The 23887-nt window shown below is 43.9% G+C and overlaps 1 protein-coding gene across 2 annotated transcripts in view; it reads right to left on the bottom strand.

Annotated features, from left to right (window-relative positions):
* PRKCB (protein kinase C beta) overlaps positions 1-23887 on the bottom strand; it is a 390245-nt gene that overhangs the window by 63804 nt on the left and 302554 nt on the right. For both annotated transcript variants that reach the window (XM_049904226.1, XM_049904224.1), the window contains exon 10: positions 15296-15469. In XM_049904226.1, coding sequence (XP_049760183.1) covers positions 15296-15469 — 174 coding nt within the window. The remainder of the gene's footprint in view (positions 1-15295; positions 15470-23887) is intronic.

Below are 23887 nucleotides of genomic sequence, written 5' to 3'. Positions count from 1 at the left end.
TTCAAATTCTCATGGAATTAGACCCTTTGGAACCAGGGAGGCTGGATGAACCCCTGAAATTATTGACCTAAAATAATCTTTAAACCTTAAACCAAAAATATCCCCTGCAATCTTCTTAAAACCAAACAATAATTTAGCTTAACTAGTAAAGGTCTGCCTTGAGCATTGTGCTTTTTTAGGATCTATCTCTATGGGATCAAATTGACAACAGCAACCTGAAGGATTAGATGGGAACTTTAGGGGGCAGTGAGTGTATACTAATGAGGGAGGAACAACTCAGGAAAGGATGGTGACAATGGCTGCCTAACTCAAAGAATGTAATCAATGTCACTGAATTGTACATGTAGAAACTTGAATTGGCATATATTTTTGCTGTGTATATTCTCAACAATAATAAATTTTTTTTTTTTTTTTTTTAATTTATGGAGCTCAGTTCTACTCTGACACAGAAGGAATCGCCATGGGTTGGAATTGACTCAATGGCAACTGGTTATGTTTCCCAAATTGGAGTGGGAGATGATTTTAGAAGGGATATGGATGCATATGTTTTTACCTGTATAGTTTTGTGTTTATTTTAACGTGCAGTGTGAAAAATATAACTGGCACTTCAAGTCCCTGAATTTATGGCTATTATTGCTGGAGAGAGTAGATTACATGGAGTCAATGAGAGGGGAAGGAAGCCAGGTAGGCTGGGACCAGATTATGACGCACAAAGCTATTGACCCCAAATTCAGTCACCTCATATACCAGCTTCGAGGTTTCTACCATGTTTGCCTGCCTCCTATACTAAAATTTACTGTTTAATATATTTATTAATTAATTAATTTTTTACTTAAATACAATCGTAGAAAATTTTAAACTTCATACCAAAGTCGTAAATGGAAAATCATTGTCACTGTGGAAAATAAATGTATATCTGAAATCCACCATTTCTATACTATATCCAGTCTGGTTGGGTATGTCAATCCCTTAAATGACTTGTTTGTCCAGGTACCATCAAAATTCATCTCCCACTCCACAGTGGAGGACGTCGAAATCTGGAAAACATCTCCGGAGGCAAGCTAGAGCCAAGCTTGAGGGGAGAAGTGGGCCTTAGAACTGAACTGAGCATTCGTTATACACACGTCATGGTCTTAGGTGGCGGCGGTGTTGTTACTTGCCATCGAGTTGGCTCCAAAGCATGTCTACCTTATGTGTAACGGCCCAGTCCTGTGCCATCTTCATGTTTGAGTCCATTGTTGCCGCTACTGTGTCAACTCATCTCGTTAGGTGCCAGAGGGGCTAAAACGATGAGTGAGACGCAGGTCCTGCCTTCAGAGAACTCAGAATCTTGGTTAAAACAAATACACAACTAACTCAACCAAAAGCAAACCAAGCCGGTTGCTGTCAAGTCAATTCCAACTCATAGTGACCCTATAGGCCAGAGTATAATTGCCCCATAGGGTTTCCAAGAAGCAGCTGGTAGATTCGAACTACTGACTTTTTGGTTAGCAAGTAAGCAACTAACTCAAATCAAACCCTGAAAAAGGATTTGATAAAATAAATTGCATGGAGGTACAGAGTCATCTATCAAGATCAGCTAACTAAATGGCCCTCACCCAGTGCCTCCAACTCTTGTATAAATATTCTTCTCCACAGTTCTCTGAAATTTGGCTTTGTTCCCCACCCTTCCTCTAAAATTATTTCAAGGCCTCCAAAGATCTGTCTTATAGCCATCTCCGGTAGTTTTTGATTAGGACTCACTTGTTGGACTTTACTACATGAAAGCTAGAGTGGATCCCTGGTGGCGCAGTGGTTAACAGCTGGGCTACTAACCAAAAGGTCGGCAGTTCGAATCCACCAGCAACTCCTTGGAAACCCTATGGGGCGTTTCTACTCTGTCCTGCAGGGTTGCTATGACTCAGAATCAACTCAACGGCAACCGGCTTATTTATTATCAGCTCAGACCCCGGTTTAATTATCTCCTTCTTGCTCAGTTTTCCAAAGAGGACTCGTCACAGCTCAAAGCTTTAACTCTCATCCCTCTGGGCTGATGAATCTTGACTTATATTTCCATCCCCTCTCTCTCTCCTGAGCTTCAGTCAGCTCCAGCTGGCTACAGGACATTTCTACGTGGGTGTTCCACTGTCAACTCCAATTAAAAGCTCAGAGAGGCAATCTCACCATCTTTCTCTTCAAACTAGCCAGTCTGCTCAACTTTCAAAGTGCTTTTTCAAAATTGTCATTGTTGCTGTTTTTCTTCACTACACCATTGTCCTTGCCCTCTAAGCTTGAAGTGACTTCATTTAATTTTAACTTCCTTTTCTCCTTTATCTCTCATATTCAATCAGTAAACAAATAAAATTAACTGTTTGTCTGCCACTGCATCATGCAAAATTGTTGGATAGGACTTCCCAAATCTGCAGCAGGAGTATGAGGACAGTCTGATTTAAAATAATGGCCGGATGGCATGAGCAGAGTTTGCCTGGGATAGCCCAGAATAGGACAGAGAATTCAAAGAGATAACCAGTCTTTCTCCAAGCCACCCAGTGGGGTATGACCTGATACCCATGTGGCTGCCAGGGGAACACCTATCACTTTCATTAAGATACCACAGATGGCAAAGCATGTGACTAACACCATGGACCACACTCTAAGGTGAGTAGAAGTAATGTTTACCTATAGAATGGTCTTCACAATTTTCCAAGCTGGTCAGGGAGTCAATCCTATTTGTAAGCTGTTCCCTTTATGTCTCAGATCTATCTCTTTCTCTCCAGAGAAGTCAGGTAGTGCTGTGGTTAAAACCCCCGGCTTTGGCATCAGTTGGAGCCCTGGTGACATAGCAGTTAAGAGCTACAGCTACCAATCAAAAGGTCAGCAGTTTGAATCCACCAGCTGCTCCCTGGAAACCCACGAGGTGGTTCTACTCTGTCCTAGAGAGTTGCTATGAATCGGAATTGATTCGATGGCAACGCGTTGGCATCAACTAGTCCTGGATGGGACAAATGGTTAATGGACTCAGCTGCTAACTGAAAGGCTGGAGGTTCAAGTCCACCCCGAGGCACCTCTTAAGAAAGGCCTGGCAATCTACTTCCAGGAAAAAAAAAGCAATCATTGAAAACCCCATGGAGCAGAGTTGTACTCTGACACACACGGGGTCACCATGAATCAGAGTCAACCCAATGGCAACTGTAGTCCTGGGTTCAAGTCCCATTTATATTGCTCACTTGCTCTGTGAACTTGTGTCAGTTACTTAAACGTCCTTTGCCTTCACAACGAGGGTAAGAAAGGCTCTCTATCATAGGAACACTGCAAGGACAGGGAAGACGATGCATGTCAAGTCTGTGCAAACACACAGAGCCTCAGTCAAGTAAGTGTGTGGTCGAGGACACACATCACACAAGCTTTCTTTCCTGTGTTTGTATAGCCTCAGAATCACTACCACAATCAAGCATTTGATCTTCCTCTTGTGTTTTTTTTTCAGCTTTCTCAGCCTTGCCCTTCCACATAGACTGCAAATTTCCCAAGGACTAGGACCACCTCTGTTCTTTGATTATGGGATGAATATGCAATGGCCACCAACCAGGCGGCAGAGAACCAGGCTACGTCTATTCCTACTCACTGCAGCTCTGTACGCCTGGGTGGCTTTCCTGGGCCCTTTTCTGCATTCAAGATCTTCGGGTGGCCTTAGTTGCTTAAGGCCCTGACGCGGGACGAGTTCTTACCAGCTCCCTCTCCCTGGAGATACTGAATGCTGTCTTAATACAGTGAGCAGCAGCCTACATCCTGCGTCAACCCAGTTAGTCTCCTTGGAATCAAGATAGTGCCTCCCACCTGACACCTCCCACATCATTTCCTCCCTGTAGATATGACCCTTCTTGGAGTCGGCTGCAGAGTTAGTAGTAGCCAATTCCCAGCTGATTGGGCCAGGAATAAACACCTGATTCAAACTGAACCAGTCAGATTCTCTCTCCTAAGGGCATGAATCAGAACTCAGGAAATTTGGTGGGTAGGTAAATTGCAGGGCACTAGGTAGCCATCTTTACCACAAGCAGGGAGAAACAAAGAAAGCAAGGAGAAAGAAATAGAGAAATCTATTCTAGGCAACTGTAAAGTTACAGTTTCTAGTTTCTCATGAGGCCCAGCTGTATTTTTGCCTTTGGGTTGTTTCTGTCAATGAAGTCTTTTTTTTTTTTTGCATGAGCTATTGCCCACGGAAGCAGCAGTCAAGAAATCAAATGGTGTGCTGCATTGGGCAAATCTGCTGCAAAATACCTCTTTAAAGTGTTAAAAAGCAAAGATGGCACTTTGAGGACTAAGGTGTGCCTAACCCAAGCCATGGTGTTTTCAATCACCTCGTACGCATACGAAAGCTGAACAATGAATAAAGAAGACCAAAGAAGAATTGAGGCATTTAAATTATGGTGTTGGTGAAGAATATTAAATATACCAAGGACTGCCAGTAGAACAAACAAATCCGTCTTGGAAGAAGTACAGCCAGAATGTTCCTTAGAAGTGAGGGTGGTGAGACCTCTTCTCACGTACTTTGGACATGTTATCAGAAGGGAACAGTCCCTGGAGAAGGACATCATGCTTGGTAAAGTAGAGGGTCAGAGGAAAGGAGGAAGACCCTCAATGAGATGGATCGACACAGTGGGCTGCACCAATGAGCTCAAACATAGCAACTACTGTGAGAATGGCACAGGGCCAGGCAGTGTTTCATTCTGTTGTACTCAGGGTCACTATGAGTTGAAACCAAGTTGACGGCACCTAACTGTTTGGGGAAGTGGATGTTCTATTCTTGCAACCCAATCATCCCTTACCGAGACAACTGCCCAAGCTTCCTGCAGCTACACCCTTACACCGTTATGCCAAATCGTATCCCTTAGATACTGCTATCATTCCAGAGCCGACCCAGAGTTACCAGGACCCCTGGGACACTTTAGGGGCTCGATGGATGCTTCACTAGTGACCACTCTACAATTGCGTGTCTTCTCCCTTCTGTGTCCCTTCTCGATTCCTGGTTGACTCTCCTCCCAGCATGCCTTGCAACTGAGTTCTTGCTGGGCCATGACAGCAAGTTTGGGGAGGAAGTAACTTCTGTCCTTCAGTGACTCATAAAATCTAATTCTATTTTTTTTTTTTAAAAAAAAGAGGTGCATATGTTCAATTGAAAACAGTTAAAATAGATGTTTTGCTAACGAGAGTGAACTGCCTGTGCCCACTGGCAGTTGGGAAATTGGAAGACTGTGCTGGGCTGACAATTGTCCCTGGGAAAAACCGCGACAGGACTGGAGGAAACATAATCCTATTGTGCCTATGCAGCAAGGTGCCCCTCCGGCCCGACTCTAATGATGCACACAGCTTCCAATTACTGCCTGTTTATCACGTACTTTGTATGCAGCATCTCGTTTCATCCTTGCTTGTTATGTCCACTTTAAAGATGATGAAACCAATATTCAGAGCTAAGTGACTTCCTGAAGTTCATACAGCCAGTAATCACAGACACAGACTTACCTGACCGACTGAGGACTCATGCTTATTCCCAGGCTTCTAGGTCAATGCACCTAGACCCAATTCACCTAGAGCAAATTTGCTCTAAAAATTCAACCCTTTGAGGGCTTTTGCAAAGGAGCCCTGGTGGTGCAGTGGTAAGCTCTCAGCTGCTAACCGAAAGGTCGATGGTTCGAACCCACCAGCCATTCCCTGAGAGAAAGATGTGGCAGTCTGTTCCCATAAGGATCAGCCTTGGAAACCCTATGGGGCAGTTCTACTCTGTCCTATAAGGTACCTATGAGTTGGAATCGACTCAGTGGCAATGGGTTTTATTTTTGGTGGGCTTTTGCATCTATTTAGCTATTAATGTTTGCTCTCTTGTGGCACATAAAAAATGTTTATTATAAACACCATCGAAATAGCATAAATTCAAAAAGACCTCTCCCTAAATCAAATCAATGTTTTGATTATCTGTGGCCCCTTCCAATTCCTTCCCATGTGCACGTTCAATTTTAACACATTTTATAATAATATCTTAAATAGAATTTAATAGTCTATATATTCTGTTAACATTGTGCCACACATATTTCTAAAATATTTTTATCCCAATTGTCTGCAGATCCTGTTGATGCAATTTTGTTTTCCTAAACAAGTTCTTTTTTAAATCAAATTTGCATCATCGTAAGAACAACTGATTGTTTTATACACGGGTGGGTATCTATTTCACTTTCATGTATTTTGATCACTTTGAGAACTTTTTTAATTCTATTAAGGGTGTTTCATTTTCAAAATTCTAAGTCTCTAAACACACACACTTCAAATTTGTACCATGTTCTACCAGATCTGTCATTTCTTTAAAGGTAGCTGATTCATAAGGGAATTCTGGGTCACAAAATACAAAATGACAATTCACTCTGGCTACACTGGCCTCCGTGCTGTTGTTCAAACATGCAAGCGTGCTTCCTGCCTCGCCTCAGGCTTTGACACTCACTCTTCCTGCTGTCTGGAGAGCTTTGCTCCCAGATATCCACACACATCCCTCCCTCCCTCATTCTCTCCCCTCCCTCCCTCATTCTCTCCCCTCCCTCCCTTGTGCTGACCTCTGCTCAAATGTCATGCTTATCAGACAGGCCTTCCTTCATTGCCCTGTCAAGAAGGGCACCTCTCTTCCCCAGTCCATCCACCTCTATCCTCTTTGTATTTTCTTGCTATTAGTGTTCATCATCTGTTTCTCTCTTCAGCACGTAGGTTCCCAGGGGAATAGGGATTTCATCACTTTCATTCACGGATCTATCCCTCATAGCGAAGCTGCTAGGGCCTGACATGTTTATTTCAATGAATGAACATTTGTTGAAAGAACCAGTAAGCATTAGTACCCTCTGTATGGAAGGCCTGGGGTGGTCAGTGGTAGAATTCTTGCCTCCCCTGCTGGAGACCCAGATTCAATTCCTGGTCAATGTACCTCATGTGTAGCCGCCACCTGTCCATCAGCAGAGGCTTGTGTGTTGTGATGAGGCTGAACAGGTTTCGGTGGAGCTTCCCGACGAGGACAGACTAGGAAGAAAGGCCTGGCGGTCTATTTCCAAAAATCAGTCATGAAAACTCTATGGCTCACAACAGTCCGGTTTGTAACTGATCATATGGATGGTGCAAGATGGGACATTTCTTTCTGTTGCGCATGGGAATTGCCATAAGTCAGGGGCCAACTCGATGGCAGCTAACGGCAACGGCCCTCTGTATATTGGCAGTAATGATCTGATTTTAAGGGGTACTGTGGATTCCAGCCCTGGCTACCTCCTCCGATGAAGTACCACTATGGGGAACAGGGGACATAAAATGCTAGAAGCTAACCGTAACCCAGATGCCCACATTCACGGACCTTCCCCAGAAAGGGATGTTCACCTTTGCCATGATCACAATAATCTGCCCCATGTATGCGCAGTGCTCCTTAAATTAAAAAAAAAAAAAAATCACTCCCACAGATAAAATCTTCCCTAAAGAAAAAAAAAAACCATTGCCATCGAGTTGATTTCGACTCATAGCAGCCCTATAGGACAGAGTAGAACGGTCCCATAGGGTTTCCAAGGACAGCCTGGTGGATTCAAACTGCAGCCCTTTTGGTTAGCAGCCATAGCTCTTAACCACTGTGCCACCGGGGTTTCCAGTCTTCCCTAATCCTTGCAATATCCTTCTAGGATAAGTAGGGCGACTCTGCCACAGTGGAAAAAGCATCTGAAAGGACATAAGGAAACCTGGGCTCAAGTTCTGGGGCTGCCACTTTTTGGCTGTGCCACCTGAGCCATTTCATTTTTGCAGGTCAGTTTCCTTTGTGCAGAAACGTGGACAGTAATACTGACTTACAGGCTGTTCCTGTGAAGAGCAGATGTGGTGATGTAAGTGAAAACACCTTGTAAACTATTAACAGGAATCTGGGGTTAAGGCAGAGGCAGGAGAGCAAAGGCTTCAGAGTGTGAGGTTCTGGAGTCTTGCAGAACAACTCCCAACTCCACGCCTTACCAACTAGGTGACATTTCACGACTTAATTACTTCTCTGCGAATCAGCATCCTCATCTGTAAATTGAGGACACTAATAAGACCTACCTAGGCAAGGTGCTGGGAGGACAAAGCGAGATAATACCTGTGCAATGCTTAGCACAGTGACCGACACATACTGAAGTGCTCATTATTAATGTTAGCTGCTGTTTTTTGTTGTTTGTATCATCATCACTCTGAAAGCCATTTGGGTGGTGACTCAGCAGAAAGTAGTAGCCAAAGTCTGGGGTCTGAGCTCAGTGGGCCCATGGCTGGTGGTATGCCTAGGGCAGCTACCGTGCTTCCCCGAATCTCAGTCCTTTCACCTGCAAAGTAGGGTGAGAGATAATCCCTTCCATCCCAGGATTTTGTCAGGCTGGAATGAAGCAAAGGTTTTGAAGGTCCACTCAACAGTAGATGTTCCAGTAGAGGGTCCTACTCTAGAGATGAGAAAGCTGAGGCATGGAGGCACAGGATTAATGAGTGCTATCTAGTGAGAGGAGCAGAGCTGGGCTAGACCTCAGGCCTCCTAGTAGAGTCTGGAGACAGGACGCTGCCCTCAGAACATCAGGAGGAGTGGAAGCTGGGCAGGTCCACACACAGAGGCATCATAGCGTAGTGGTTATGTGCAAAGCCCCCTGGAGCCAGGCCACCTGGGTTCAAATCCTGACCCTGAAATGTACTAAGCTGTGTGGCCTCAACCTAGTCTCTGTTCCTCAGTCCCCTTGTCTGTGAAATGGGGATGAAAATAGGACCCATCCCAAGGGTTTGTTGTGTGGCCTAAAGTAAGTTAGTCCTTGGGACACTGTCTCACATATAGGAGGCATTATTACAAGTCTTTGAAAATAAATTTAATGTATGCAAAATTAAAACATACATGCTTATTTTGGGTGCTTAGCCAAAAAAAAAAAGGTTAAGTGAGAGGAAACTAATTTAAATTGGGGCATGTCACTCACCAAGCATATGCTACTAAGTGGGGATGAGATGGAAGGGGTGCCCGCTCTTCCCTCTGCCAGTCGGCACTCAGCCCCCAAGAGCCGCAAGGAGTGTATCTCTCCAAGCCAAGTGAGACTCTAATATTAAAAGTTACATATTTCTTCACCCTTCAGCCAAAGATTAGATGGGCCCATAAAACAAACAACACACGTAGCTCAACTCTGTATATGGGACTAAATGGGCACGCCAGCCCAGAGGCAAGGATGAGAAGGCAGGAGGGGACAGGAAAACTGGATGAATGGAAATGGGGAACCCAAGGTCAAGAAGGGGAGAGTGTGGACACGTCACAGGGTTGGCAACCAATGTCACAAGACAATATTAATTGTTTAATGAGAAACTAACTTGCTCTGTAAACGTCCACCTAAAGCACAATTTAAAAAAATTAAGTTACTTATTTCTTTCAAACAATATAGCTCCTAGAGACAGGGTAGCTATTTCACCTGATCCTCAACCAACCCTGGCCTCGCTGGATTTGGAGGCTGTGTGTCAGTCTCTAACATGGTACCTTCGCCCCCATGCAAGATGCAAATCCACTGAGCTCTCGCGTTCCAGCTCTTCTTGTTCTTAATCTCTCTTCCCTTGCGTGTGACAATTCCTTGATGGGACCCGGAGCTTTGCACAATTTCCATATGAACCCAGCCCGTACTCTCTAACCCCAGAAAGCGTACTGAAGTGCAAGTGAGTGAGGTGGCTCCATGTTAAAAGAATAACCTCAAACCCCCTCTACTTTATCATTCTTAAACCAATAAATCACAAACTGAAATACTGTACTTTGAAGTGAGTATTAGTCACAAATGACTAATCTCTTCCAATCTCAACACATCCAAGTGAATTTGAAAATTGCTGCTCCAAGTTAGCCTCTGCCTTGAGGACAAGATCTTCTCCTTAGTGTAGACAGAGCCTGCCCTTCACCTCTGGCAATGTGGATGAGTCAACTTGAGGTCCACCAATGGAAAAGGAAGCAGGTGTGGGAGTAAGGGGATCTAGAGATTTAAATTCTCATTCTGTCTTTGACACCATTTGAATAACTTTAGGCCTTAATTCCCCCCAGGCATCCATCAGTTTGTTGTACTGTAGGGGCATGCATGTTGCTGTGATGCTGGAAGCTATGCCATTAGTATTCAAATACCAGCAGGGTGACCCATGGCGGACAGGTTTCAGCTGAGCCTATGCCAAGAAATCTGGAAGACAGCTACCTGGCCAACTAACTGGAAGAGATCCATATTTATGCCTACTCCCAAGAAAGGCGATCCAACCAAATGTGGAAATTATTGAACAATATCATTAATATCACCCACAAGTAAAATTTTGCTGAAGATTATTCAAAAGTGGCTGCAGCAATATATTGACAAGAAACTGCCAGAAATTCAAGCCGGATTTAGAAGAGGATATGGAACAAGGGATATCATTGCTGATGTCAGATGGATCCTGGCTGAAACAGAGAATACCAGAAAAATGTTTACCTGTGTTTCATTGACTATGTAAAGGCATTTGACCGTGTGGATCATAGAAAATTATGGATAACATTTTGAAGAATGGGAATTCCAGAACACTTAATTGTGCTCATGAGGAACCTGTACATGGATCAGGAGGCAGTTGTTCTAACAGAACATGGAGCAGGAGGCATGGTTTAAAGTCAGGAAAGGTGTGTGACAGGGTTGTATCCTTCACCATACTTATTCAATCTGTATGCTGGGCAAATAATCTGAGAAGCTGGACTATACAAAGAAGAACAAGGCATCAGGACTGGAGGAAGACTCATTAACAACCTACGTTATGAAAATGACGCAACCTTGTTTGCTGAAACAGAAGAGGACTTGAAACACTTACCGATGACGATCAAAGACTATAGCCTTTAGTATGGATTACACCTCAACATAAAGAAAACAAAGATCCCCATAACTGGACCAATAAGCAACGTCATGATAAAAGACTGAAGTTGTCAAGGATTTCATTTCATTTGGATTCACAATCAACACCCATGGAAGCAGCAGTCAAGAAATCAAAAGACACATTGCTTAGGGCAAATCTGCTGCAAAAGACCTCTTCAAACTGTCAAAAACCGAAGATGTCACCTTGAAGACTAAGGCACGCCTGGCCCAAGCCACGGTGTTTTCAATTGTCTTATATGCATGCGAAAGCTGGATGATGAATAAGGAAGACCCAAGAAGAGCTGATGCCTTTGAATTGTGTTTGTGAAGAATATTGAATACACCATGGACTGCCAAAAGAACAAAGAAATCTGTCTTGGAAGAAGTACAGCCAGAATGCTCCTTAGACGCAAGCATGGCGAGACTACATCTCACATACTTTGGACATGTTAACATATCAGGAGGGATCAGTCCCTGGAGATGGACATCATGCTTGGTAAAGTAGAGGGTCAACAAAAAAGAGGAAGACCCTCAACCAGAGGGACTGACACAATGGCTGCAACAATGGGTTCAAGCATAACAATGATTGTGAGGATGGTGCAGGACCCAGCAGTGTTTCATTCTGCTGTAGTTAGGGTCCCTCTGAGTCAGAAATGACTCAGCAGCACCTAACAACAACAGGCCTTAATTTCCCAATGTAAGAGTAGAGATTTGGACTACTAAGGTATACCCCTTTCTTGGTCTTTGCCAGATCTCCAAAGGATGTGAATTATTGTTTACTTAATATTTTTCTTTATATTGACTCTTCTTTTCCTGAAAACTTTTAGAAGGAAAATTTAGCTGCCTTCAGAGCATAATAGGGAACTGATTCATTATCTTGAAAACTGTCAAATAAAGGGAAAGAATCTAGCATTTATCCTGCCTTTCTTATATGAGCTGTTCTACCAGGTAACCAGGCAATGGATGAGGGAAAGCTTCTCTTTATAAAAGCATCCCAATAAATAAGTGAAAAAGACATGACAGAAATGCAATACATCATCTTGCAATACCTAATGAGCTAACGGGTCGAGGCGCTGAGTATCAGTTGCTGCCAACTTCAAAAAAGAGAGACAACTGGACAGTACGTGCCTTGGGATGAAAGGACACACCACCACATATGGTCTTGCCAAAGGGAATGAACCTGAGTCTGATTGAGCCTTCAGACCCAGCTGCCAATTTGCAGGAAACACAGAGGGCAGAGGAACATGTTGAATTGGCCCGTGATGCGAAACCAGCAAAACCCAGACTGTGAAAACTCTGCATGTCCAACAGCCCATGGTCTTCAACAGCTAAGCCATCAAAGAAAAGGGTAGAAGGGGTAGAGAGGCAAATCTCAAGAGCAGATTAAAAGACTGAAAAGATATATCAAAATTTTTTCAACGGTCAAATTTAAATGATCGTGTCTAGGAATGGCAAAACTTAAGTGATAAAGCTACAGAGACACACAAACAAGGAAGCTACCTTTAGCGAGAGGGATGTGATATTAGGATGTGGCACATGGAGAGGTTTCTAGAGTGGCTATCAGAGACCCTGTTCTCGGCCTGGGTGGTGGTGTAAGGAGCTTAACCTTATAATAATTCACTACTAAAATATCTATTTGGTGTGGTTTTCCATATTTGTTTTTTATTGTCTCAATTATTAAATTTACTAAAATTAAAAGATTTTATGTTGTTGTTGGGAGCTGCTGTAGAGTTGGCTCCAACTCATAGCGACCTTATATATATAACAGAACAAAACCTTGCGCAGTCCTACACCATCTTCATGACCATTGGTATGTTTGAGCCCATTAGTGCTGTCATAAATGGAAGAAATCTGTAAAAATACATAAAATAAAAGAAAGGCAATGACCTAGAAACCAGTTTGCCAAAAGCTCAGAACCTAAAGCCCGGTACTTCCTTTCTTTTAAAAAGGAAAATGTTAGAAAGATGTTAAGGAAACTAACAACCGAAGGTCATCAGAAGAACTTGAAAGTGAGTGGAAATGGGAATGTAATTTAAAATCCGTGCATCACCTAAAATTGCCCTTCATACTGCCCGAGGCCATTCTGCATAGTAGTATGTGCTCCATACACTGGAAAAAACACTATTCCAGGTCTTAGTCCTACCTGCAGTGGAGGAAAGGAAGGTATTGTAGCTCCCTATTGGCCAGCAAACTCCAACAAAAGACTAGTGGGTCCTGCTGGTGGGAATGCAAAATGGTACAACCACTATGGAAAACAGTAGGATGCTTCCTCAAAAAGCTGGAAATAGAAATACCTTTTGACTCAGCAATCCCACTCCTAGGTATGTATCCAAAAGATATAAGAGCAGTGACATGAATAGATATATGCATACCCAGGTTCATTGCAGCATTATTCACAATAGCAAATAAGATGGAAAGAACCTAAGTGTCCATCAACAGATGAACAGATAAACAAACTATGGTACATACACACAATGGAATACTACATAATGATAAAGAACAATGATGAATCTGTAAAACATCTCACAATATGGATGAATCTGGAGGGCATTATGCTGAATGAAATAAGTCAATCACGAAAGGACAAATACTGTATGAGATCACTGCTATAAAAACTCATGGAAAGGTTTATGCACAGAAAAAAACAATCTCTGATGCTGTTAGGGAGGGAAAAACACTAAGAAGAAAATGGAGAAGTGGTAACTTTGGTGAAGGGTAAAGACAGTACACAATCCTGAGGATGTCAGCACAATTTGACCAAGGCAAAGGCATAGAAGATTCATAGACACATGCAAACTCCCCGAGGGACCAAATTACTTGGGCTGAGGGCTGGGGACCATGGTTTCAGGGGACATCTAGTTCAATTGGCGTAACATAGTTTATAAAGAAAATGTTCTACATCATATCTTGGTGAGTAGTGTCTGGGGTCTTAAAAGCTTGTGAGTGGCCATCCAAGACACTCCACTGGCCCACCCCATCTGGAGCAAGGGAGAATGAAGAAAACCAAAGACACAATGGAAAGGTTAGTCCAGAGGACTAATGGACCACAACTACCACAAGCCTCCACCAGACTGAGTCTAGCACAACTAGATGGTGCCTGGCTACCACCACCGACTGCTCTGACAGGGATCACAAGAGAGGGTCCTGAACAGAGCTGGACGAAAATGTAGAACAAAATTCAAAATCATAACAAAAAAAGACCAGACTTACTGGCCTGACAGAAACTGGAGAAACCCCAAGAGTACGGCCCCCGGACACCCTTTTAACTCAGTATTGAAGTTACTTCTGAGGTTTTCAGTCAAAGATTAGACAGGCCCATAAAACAAAATGAGACTAAAGGGGCACACCAGCCCAGGGGTAAGGACAAGAAGGCAGGAGGTGATAGGAAAGCTAGTAATGGGGAACCCGAGGTCAAGAAAGGGAGAGTGTTGACTTGTTACGGGGTTGGCAACCAATGTCACAAAACAGTATGTATAAAAAAAATATTAATTGTTTAATGAGAAACTAATTTGCTCTGTAAATCTTCATCAAAAGTACAATTAAAAAAAAAAAAAAAAAGACTAGTGAGCCAAAGCTTCTGCAGGGAATGGTACACCTCTGTCTAAAATGTTGTTCCCAGCAAATCTCCTTGACACCTGAGGCAACACTAGGAAACTGCCGGGGATGTGGAGAATCTGGTCCCAGAAGAAACTCATCTGGTCATCCCAAATGCAGTTGCCATTGTGGTTATCAGGTGCATTCTGGGGCCTGTTTGCCCATTGGTCTTTCAGGATTCTGCTATCACATTCCCCCATTACACTGTTTCATAACTATCCACGTGTCTGTTTCCTCTGCATTAAGATCCTAAGCTCTTCAAAGACAGAATCTAGCTTACTCAGCTCCATACTCAGCACTTAGACCAAGGCCAAGGCTAAATGTTTATAAAGCATGTTAACATCTATTGCACATAAGTTGGAGTCAACCCAACAGCACATGGCCAAGAACATTGCTAAGCGCATTTCACGTGGAATCTCATTTCTTCCTCACAACCACCCTGGGGTGTAGCTTCTATTATCTCATCTATTTTACAGATGAAGAAACTGAGACCCAGAGAAATTTTAACCCCCCTCCCCTACCCTGGAAGTCCCCTGAAGGCTGTGTTCTCAAGCACCGCCCCCTCATTCCCATTCTGCTACCACATCTCATATTGTGAGACCGAAAGTCCCAAGTTCCTGTCCCCTGGTGGCCCCATGGTGTCAGAGAAGGGCTCTGCTCTGTCGGTTACAAAACCAGTTGCCTGAGTTCCTTCATCTGAGTTGAGAAAACATCTGGCCTGGGGAAGAGCATCTCGATGGGAACTTCAGAAATTCTCCACAGGCTTCCCTGGCCCCAACATTGTGCTGTCTCTAGAATGGGAACACCAGGGCCAACAGACACATTACCATGGTCTGGAAGCAGGAGTGGAGCTGGGTCAGGAAGGGGGGCTTCCCGGGCAGGGCCAGCACCCGCTTCTCCACCATCGTGCACTCCACATCGTCATCCTGGATCACCACATCCTTCTTCAGGATCTTCACGGCATACAGCTCGTCCGTGCCTTTTCGCTCGGAGAGCATGACCTGGGAGAGAAGGCAAGTATGTCAGAGCAGTAGATGGGGTTTGAGGGACAGTCAAGGGTGATGCAAATGATTCACGCTTGACTACTAACCTAATGGTTGGCATTCTGAACCCACCCAGCTGCACCATGGAAGAAAGGCCTGGAAATGGGCTTCCATAAAGATTACAGTCAGGAAAACCCTATGGAGCTGTCCTACTCTGTAAGACATAGGGCTGCCGTGAGTAGGAGCTGACTCGATAGCAATGGGTTTGATTTTTTTTGAGGGTGACAGTCAAGAGCAGGTGATATTCATTCAAATCTACCCCAAGCTCTGCCCAGATCCCCTTATTTACTCTGAAAAAAGTCTGGAGTTTTACACTTCTAATAATTGAAGTATTAATCCCTCTGGGATATGTATTAATACCTAACCAACACAGAGAGGATAAGCCCGGTGACCACCACTCATCTGTCAGCTAGTCGTACTGTGCTGGCTTACATGTTGCTAAAAGGCTGGTAGCTATGCCACCAGTATTTCAAATACCAGCAGGGTCACCTGCAGTGGGCAGATTTCAGAGGAGCTGCCAGACTAAAACAGACTAGGAAGAAAGACCTGGTGACCTAGTTTCAAAAATTAGCCGTAAAAACAAGAGGATATTGTCCGATATAGTGCTGGAAGATGGACACCCTAGGCTGGAAGGCAACAAAGGACTCAGGCATACCAATGGTCACGAGGACGGTGCAGGACCAGGCAGGGCTTTGTTCTGTCGTACACGGAGTTGCAATGAGCCGGAGCCAGCTGCACAGGAACTAACGACAACAACAAGCCCGTGAGGGCAAGTATCTTTGCCTGTTTTGTTCACTGATGTCACTCACGAGCCTAGAACAGTGCCTGACACAGCAGATACTCAAGAAATATTCATTGAAAGGGGGAATAAATGAATGCCTGATAAAACTGAATTTGGGGAACTTGTTCCCTTATTCATTTGAGTCTTGAATAAATATTCATTAACAGCCTGCTAAGCACTAGGGAAGGAGCCCTGGTGGCACAGTGGTTAAAGCGCTTAGCTGCTAACCAAAAGGTCTGCAGTTCAAACCCACCAGCTACTCTGCAGAAGAAAGGTGTGGCAGTCTGCTTCCGTAAAGATTACAGCCTTGGAAGCCCTATGAGGCGGTTCTGCTCTGTCCTGTAGGGTCGCTACAGGGTTGTTATGAGTGAGAATCAACTTGATAGGTATGGGTACAGGTACAGGTACGCACTAGGGCTACAGCAATAAACAAGCAGGCACGTTCTCTGACCCTGTACTCCAGAGAGGAAGAAAGACTTCAGACAATCATTTTAACACCCTCTCCTGTTGCCTGGAGCTTCCTTCTATGCAGCCACGGTCACAATCAGGCAAGTTAACCAGTGTGGTTCATCATTATTATTTTCCTGGTCGTGACTCTGCCAGAGGGAGTAATGAGCAGCAGGTACCGTTTTAAGAAGCCCTAGAGGAAGCACAGGGCAGGACCATATTACAGGAAGATCCAACCCGGCCTGGGGCTTCTAGGAAGGCTTCCTGGAGGAAGAGGCAATCAGATTGAAGTATTACTGCATACATTGTGTTTTCAGGCAAGATATCAACAGACTCTGTGTTTTTGAGCACTTATCAATGTATCACACACAACGTTAGTGGTTTGTGCTTATTATCTCTCATATGCTTTACATAAGAGTCCCTGAGTGGTGCAAACAGTTTATATGCTTGGTTGCCAACTGAAAGGTTGGGAGGCCTGAGTCCACCCAGAGGCACCAAGGAAGAAAATCCTGGTGATGTACTTCTAAAAAATCAGCCACTGAAAACACTATGGAGCACAGTTCTCTCACACTTAGGGTTGTCATGAGTCGATTCAGCAGCAACTGGCTGGTTAATTACTTTTTACTAAGACCCTACTTTACATTATGAACCTGACTTTACAGGAAATGGAGACTCAGGGAGGGTAGGCAAGCTGTCACATCACAAATTCAGGAACTGAAGTCAGCTCTACCTGATTGCAGTCCCTGCCTTTATTTTATTTTAATAATATTTAATTGTGTTTTCGTCAAAAGTTTACAAGCAAATTAGGTTCCCATTTGAAGATTTCTACACAAATTCTTCGGTGACATAAGTTATGTTTTTCACAGTGTGTCAACATTCTCTTTAATTGCAGTATGGCTATTCCATGTCCAGTGCTCCAGTTTCCCTGCCCCTCTGTCTTCTGGTCTTTGCTTTAGGGTGATTGTTGACCTTTTGGTCTCACATAAGTGGCTTTTTAATGGAGCGCCATACTCAAAAGTAATATCCTTTATTTTGTGTGTCAATCTGTTATTTTATTAAAAAGTGACCTCAGGGGATAGTTTCAGTTCAAGGTTTAAAGACTATCTCAGGGCGATAGTCTCAGGGAGTCCTCCAGTCTCAATAGGTCCGGTAAGTCTGGACTTTTTAAGAATGTGAGTTCCATCCTATGTTTTACTACCGTTCTGTGAGGGTCCATCCATAGTGGCCCTGATCAAAGTTCCTGCCTTTAGACACTCCACTTGACCAGAGTTTCAGAAGAACCCTTAAGGAGTTTAGGTGGTTGGAGAAATAAAGTGCTCACACCTGACTCAGCTGGAGGACCTAAGAATACAGCGAAGACCTGGGGGTGGAGGGAGGGTATACCAGAGCACTTAGAGGCAGGAGGGCAGCTCGGCACGCTTCACTCAGCCCTATCCTAAATGGCAAGAAGTCTGTCTGGACTCATGCACAGAAGCTTCTGGGCTGAGCTCACCGGCTCACATAAAGGCTCTGGCTCCTGCCCTCACCATCTTCTCTCTTATCACAGCCTGAGGAGGGCCGTGGCGATGTACACCCAGGGATTTAGAGCACTTTTTGAAAAAAGCTCCTGACACACATTTCCACAGGGATAGGATTTTTCTCAACCTCTTTCCTCCCCAGCCCCAAAATAAAAATAACTGCCAAGCTGAGTAGATCCTACCTGCCAGGCATTTACTTAATCCTAAGAGCCCCCTGTGCCTACATGGCAGGATAGGGCTCCAAATATTAGAATGTGTGTCTTCAGTTCATTTCTCATTTCTCTCTGTGCTCTTGCTGGAACCCAGTGGCCATTTTTTGCTTCCCCAGTCCTCACCAAGGCAGAAAAAATGACTCAAGAAAGCCACTGTCCTAAGATGGGAAGAGCTAGATGGAGCCAGGGCTTTTCTGCTCTCAAGATTCCAGAGACAGCTGGGGCTGGGCCAAGTGCCAATAGGAGGCAGGGGAGGGCCGTGCCATAGGTGGATGAGTGGAGGGACTTGAAATGGGAGGAAGAAGAGCTTTCAGTGGCAAGACAGAGACTCTGTACTGAGCTGCTCTTGGGTGTGGACACCCCTACTGGCCCATCAGCACTGGTCAAGGCACCGTCCAACAATCCTGGATACTTGTAAGGCCCGAGAACAGAGTGGAGTGGGACCTGGACACCTCGAGTGTAGATGTGGCCATGATAGGACATCTTAGTCCCCTGGGTGGAGGAGAAACAGGACAGAATTGGTGGGGCAATTCCCCCATGCACGGCGGCAGGGTGGACATACTACCACTGCTTCAATTATCCCCATTTTACAGATGAACAAACTGAGGATCAGAGAGATTCACCCCTTTGAACTAATGATTATTCTAAAAATGCAGTGACCATGCCACTCCAATGCTTGAAGTCCTTTGCTTTAGTGGCTCCCGCAAACCAAACAATTCCACGATCAAGGCAAACATTCCAAGCATTAGATGGAATGTGTGCCTTCAGTTCATTTCCTCTCTCTCTGCTCTCTTGCTGGTACCCAAGGGCCATTTTTTTCTTCCCCTGCCCTCACCAAGGCAGAAACTATGACTCAAGGAAGCCACTGTCCTAAGATGGGAAGAGTTAGATGGAGACAGGGTTTTCCTGCTCTCAGGTTCCAGAGGCAGCTAGTTCTTTCTTGGCCTTTGAACATTCTATTCTCACTGCCTGTAATGTCCTTCCACACTCTTTCACTGCCTAGAAAGTCTGAGGTTCGGTTGAGATGTTAGCTCCTTCCTACACCCTAGCCAAGCTACTTAGACCCAACCTGTCACTGGCTCCTCTGGGTAGCAGTACCGCAGCGTATATACATCAATCACTTTACTGAAGGTTTTCCCAAGCTTTAATGGTTCGTGTGCCTTTTTAACATTTTTTCCTTTATACCTAAGTTGACATTTGCTTAGTATTTAAAAAATCTAGTCATGTTTCGCCTTAACTAAATTTATTTGGAAAGGAAACTCTATCACCACTATAAGTGGCAAACCAGTATCTCTAGCCATAAATGGGAGATAAGCATAAAAATAAATAAAAGCAAAGCAGCCTTATTAAGTTCTAGCTAGATATTGCTGCCTGCTGAAGGCTCTGAGCCAGACCTTGAATTTTCTCCTTGATATTAGCTCTTTCGTTATGCTTCTGGACCTCAGAGGTAAGGCATTAGTTATTCCAGTTCCAATGCATTTAGCGTCACGGTGGGTCCTTTTTGAAATGCATGAAGCTCAGCCAACTGGAGTTGGAGCCTCACTGTTGTGTAGGTGGAGCATTCTATTAGGTGATGCTTCCTGGATATGTTAGTTTTGTAAACTTTTGCCTTTTTTCCCCTTTTTTTCTGTGAGATAAGGCTTCCAAGCATAATTATGGCGTTCCTGTGTGACAGTTAGGGAGCCCTGGTAGGCTTGGTTTGGTTTTTTTGTGTCATATTTGGAAAACCAGAGGTTCCCCATGTAACCTAATGGAGAGGTGCCTGCAATAAATTACTTCTAGCTCTCATTGGTATACTGTCATACCAAAGACAGGTGATGCCACAGTGCCACTTGCCTCATTGGTGGCTTGTATTATCAAACCCTATTTCTCAAAATCCACATTACCAACCAAAAATTTAAACACACTCAATTAGTACGCATGCATTCTAATACTGAAAACACATGCCATGGTGGGGGGGTGGGAGGGAAATTAAGGAGAAAAAATGTAGTTAACAAAAGTTAGTAAATGTTAGGCATTGATGGCATGTTGTTCTTGTTAGGTGCCATTGAGACAATTTTTGACTCACAGCAACCCAGTGTGACAGAGTAGAACTGCCCCATAGGGTTTTTTAGGCTGTCATATTTATGGCCACCACTTATCTGTCAGTTTGTCATACTGTGTGGCTTCAGTGCTGCTGTGATGCTAGAAGCTATGCTACCAGTATTTCAAATACCAGCAGGGTCATCCTTGGTGGGCCAGTGTTATGGATTGAATTGTATCCCCCCAAAATATGTGTTGGAAACCCTAACCTCTATGCCTGTGGTTACAATCCCATTTGGGAATGGGTTGTCTTTGTTATATTAATGAGGCAGGATTAGTGCAGGATGTATCTTGAGTTAATCTCTTTTGAGATATAAAGGAGATTAAACAAACAAGTGATAGAAGCAGGGACGGGGGAACAGAGATGCCAACCCACATGAAGGTCACCCAGTAGCAGAGGTTCAAAAGAGACAAGCCTTCCCCTAGAGCCAGAACCCTGAATTCAGACATCTAGCCTCCTAAACAGTGAGAGAATAAATTTCTGTTTGTTAAAGCCATCCACTATGGTATTTCTGTTATAGCAGCACTAGATAACTAAGACAACAGGTGTCAGGAGAGCTTCCAGACTAAGACAGACTAGGAAGAAGGACCTGGAGATCTACTTCGGAAAAAAACTGGTCAGTGAAAACCTCAAATATGTCTTGGAAGAAGTACAGCCAGAATACCCCTTAGAAGTGAGGATAGCAAGACTTCTTCTCACGTACTTTGGACACATTATCGGGAGGGATTGGTCTCTGGAGAAGGACATCACACTTGCTGAAGTAGAGGGTCAGCAAAAAAGAGGAAGACCCTCAATGAGATGGATTGGCACAGTGGCTGCAACAATGGGCTCAAACACTGCAATGATTGTGAGGACGGCACAGGACTGGGCAGTGTTTTGTTCTGTTGTACACAGGGTTGCTATGAGTTGGAACTGACTCGGCAGCACCTAACAACAACAACATTTACAGAAGGAGATCGCCAGGTCTTTTCTCCCACGAAGCCACTGGGTGGACTCGAACCGCCAACCATTCCATGAGCAGCCTAGTACTTAAGTGTTGTGCCACCAGAGCTCCTTATCATCAAATGAGACTTTCTCCAAGTAATTCAAAAGACTTGTAATTAAAAAAAATGAAAACAGAATAATCTTTAATGACATGACTTCATTTTATTCAATATTATGTCTCTGTACCACTTCAGGAGCCCTGGTGGCACAATGGTTAAGAGCTTGACTGCTAACCAAAAGGTCAGCAATTTGAATCCACTAGCTTCTCCTTGGAAACCCAGTGGGGCAGTTCTACTCTGTCATAGGATCACTATGAGTCAGAATCAACTCGACAGCCACAGGCTTTGGTGCCACCTAAAACAATCTGAACTACTAACTAAAATCACCTTGCAGATTATCAATGCTTTGTGCTCCACATCTTAAGACCCACAATTGCCTTTGTAGAGAATTTTTTCTGCAGAATTTTTAGACAGTTCGACATGCTCCTGTTCAAAGCTCCAAAGGTTACAGGAAAGAAGCAGCCAGTACTACATAGCCCTCTAACATCCGTAGAGTGGTATGCAAATGACTGAGGTTTGGGAAATACGCTTATACTAGTTGGAGGAAAAGAGAACTGACAGGGATGAAACACTAGTAATAATTTAGAAATAGAGCTGAGCAGGGGTCAGCAAGCTTTTTCTGTAAAGAGCCTTAAAGTAAATATTTTAGGCTTTCGAGTCATACAGTCTCCACTGCAACTACTCAACTCTGTCGTCGTGGTGCAAAAGCAGCCATGACAACACCCAAATGAGTAGGCGTGGCTGTGTTCTAATAAAACTTTATTTACAAAAACAGGCAGGAGGTCGGGAGTGTTTGCTGACCCATGTTCTAGAACATGTGTTTCGAGGGAGATAAGGAAAAATAAAAAATGGCTCCATTATCAAGAGCAGCTGTGGTTTTAATCTGGAAATGGGCCTCTATGTCTTTCTTTCCTTCCAACCTCTGCTATTAGAAGAACCTTCTGATTGGGCAGTGGGGCTACCTGGTCACAGCTGATCAGATGAGAGGTAGATACCTGATCTAAGATGAGCCAATCAGATTCTCTCTACTAAGAATTTGGAATTAGGATACTCAAGAGTCATCTGTGTGGGGCCCTGAACAGAGAAACACACAAATCTGCCTAGCAGTCATTTCCCACCACATGCAGGGGAAGAAGAATGAAAGAGATGTCTGAGGAAAAAAGAACGTCAAGAAAGAGTGAGTACAGAGGCCTTGCTTTCCAGTTCCTTGTTCCAATCTCTCACGAGGCTTAGCTATTTCCATTGAGAAATGTCCCTCTCTTTCCAATACATTTATCTTTTTAATTTACATCCATTTGAGTGGATTTCTGTTACTTGCAGCTCCTATAAGACAAAAATTTTTGCTTGGGTAGCTCAAATTCTTAATAAGTATTAAAATTTCAGGAAGCTGAATAGCATCAGGTCCGAATATGACCTAAAACACGACAAATTCCATTCTCTATAAAGGGTGGTGCCTCTCACCTGTATCAGACTCATTTGGGGGTACTTGTTGCAATGCAGATTCCAAGCACCACCTCTCATTCAGGAGATGAGGGCTGTGGCTTGGGACTCTGCATTTTAACAAGCACACCCCACTGCCTTGATCCCAATTACCAAATTTGTTGCTAAGAGCAACTCTGAGGTGCTATCAGAATAGATTTATTTAATGAGGATAAAAAAATCAGCTGCTTTGGAGTCGATTCTGACTCATGACAACCCCATGGGTTTCAGAGTAGAACAGTGCTTCACAGGGTTTTCAAGGCTATGACCTTTCAGATGCAGATTGCTAGGCTTTTTTCCAAGGTGCCTCTGGATAGATTCAAACCATCAACCTTTTAGTTACCAGTCAAGTGCTTAACCATTTGCAACACCCAGGGACTCCCAATAAGGTGGTTAGGAAGTGTCAACAGGTAAAACGAAATCCTTTTATCCTGATTTTCCTACCACCTTCTCAGCAGTCACTAATCAGGATGAGAAAGGAACTTCCCTTTTCTCCTTACTATTCTAATCAAGATTTCCTTTTCAATAGGAATCTCTCTGCCCCTCTTGGAGTTACACTTTGAGAGTTTCCACCATGGGTGAAGAGTCTTAGGTTCTGTGGTGGTATCAAAGCATGGCTATAAAATGTGACACTCCTCTTATCGGGAGACAGAGTATATGTCCCCTCCTGTCTATGTTCTGCCTAATTCCAGGCCTCCATCTAGAATTATTGTAGGAAGTAAGTACTTGAGCTCTAGAACTCAATGGCAGATTATAACTCCCAGCACCCTGAGATGGAGCAAACTATTGTCTCTGGCAGAATCCTAAAGATCTA

The sequence above is a fragment of the Elephas maximus genome, chromosome 12, assembly GCF_024166365.1.
Source record: "Elephas maximus indicus isolate mEleMax1 chromosome 12, mEleMax1 primary haplotype, whole genome shotgun sequence".
Classification (NCBI taxonomy): Eukaryota; Metazoa; Chordata; class Mammalia; order Proboscidea; family Elephantidae; genus Elephas; species Elephas maximus.
The sequence above is the reverse complement of the archived record's forward strand: the minus strand, read 5'-3'. Positions and strand labels throughout refer to the sequence as shown.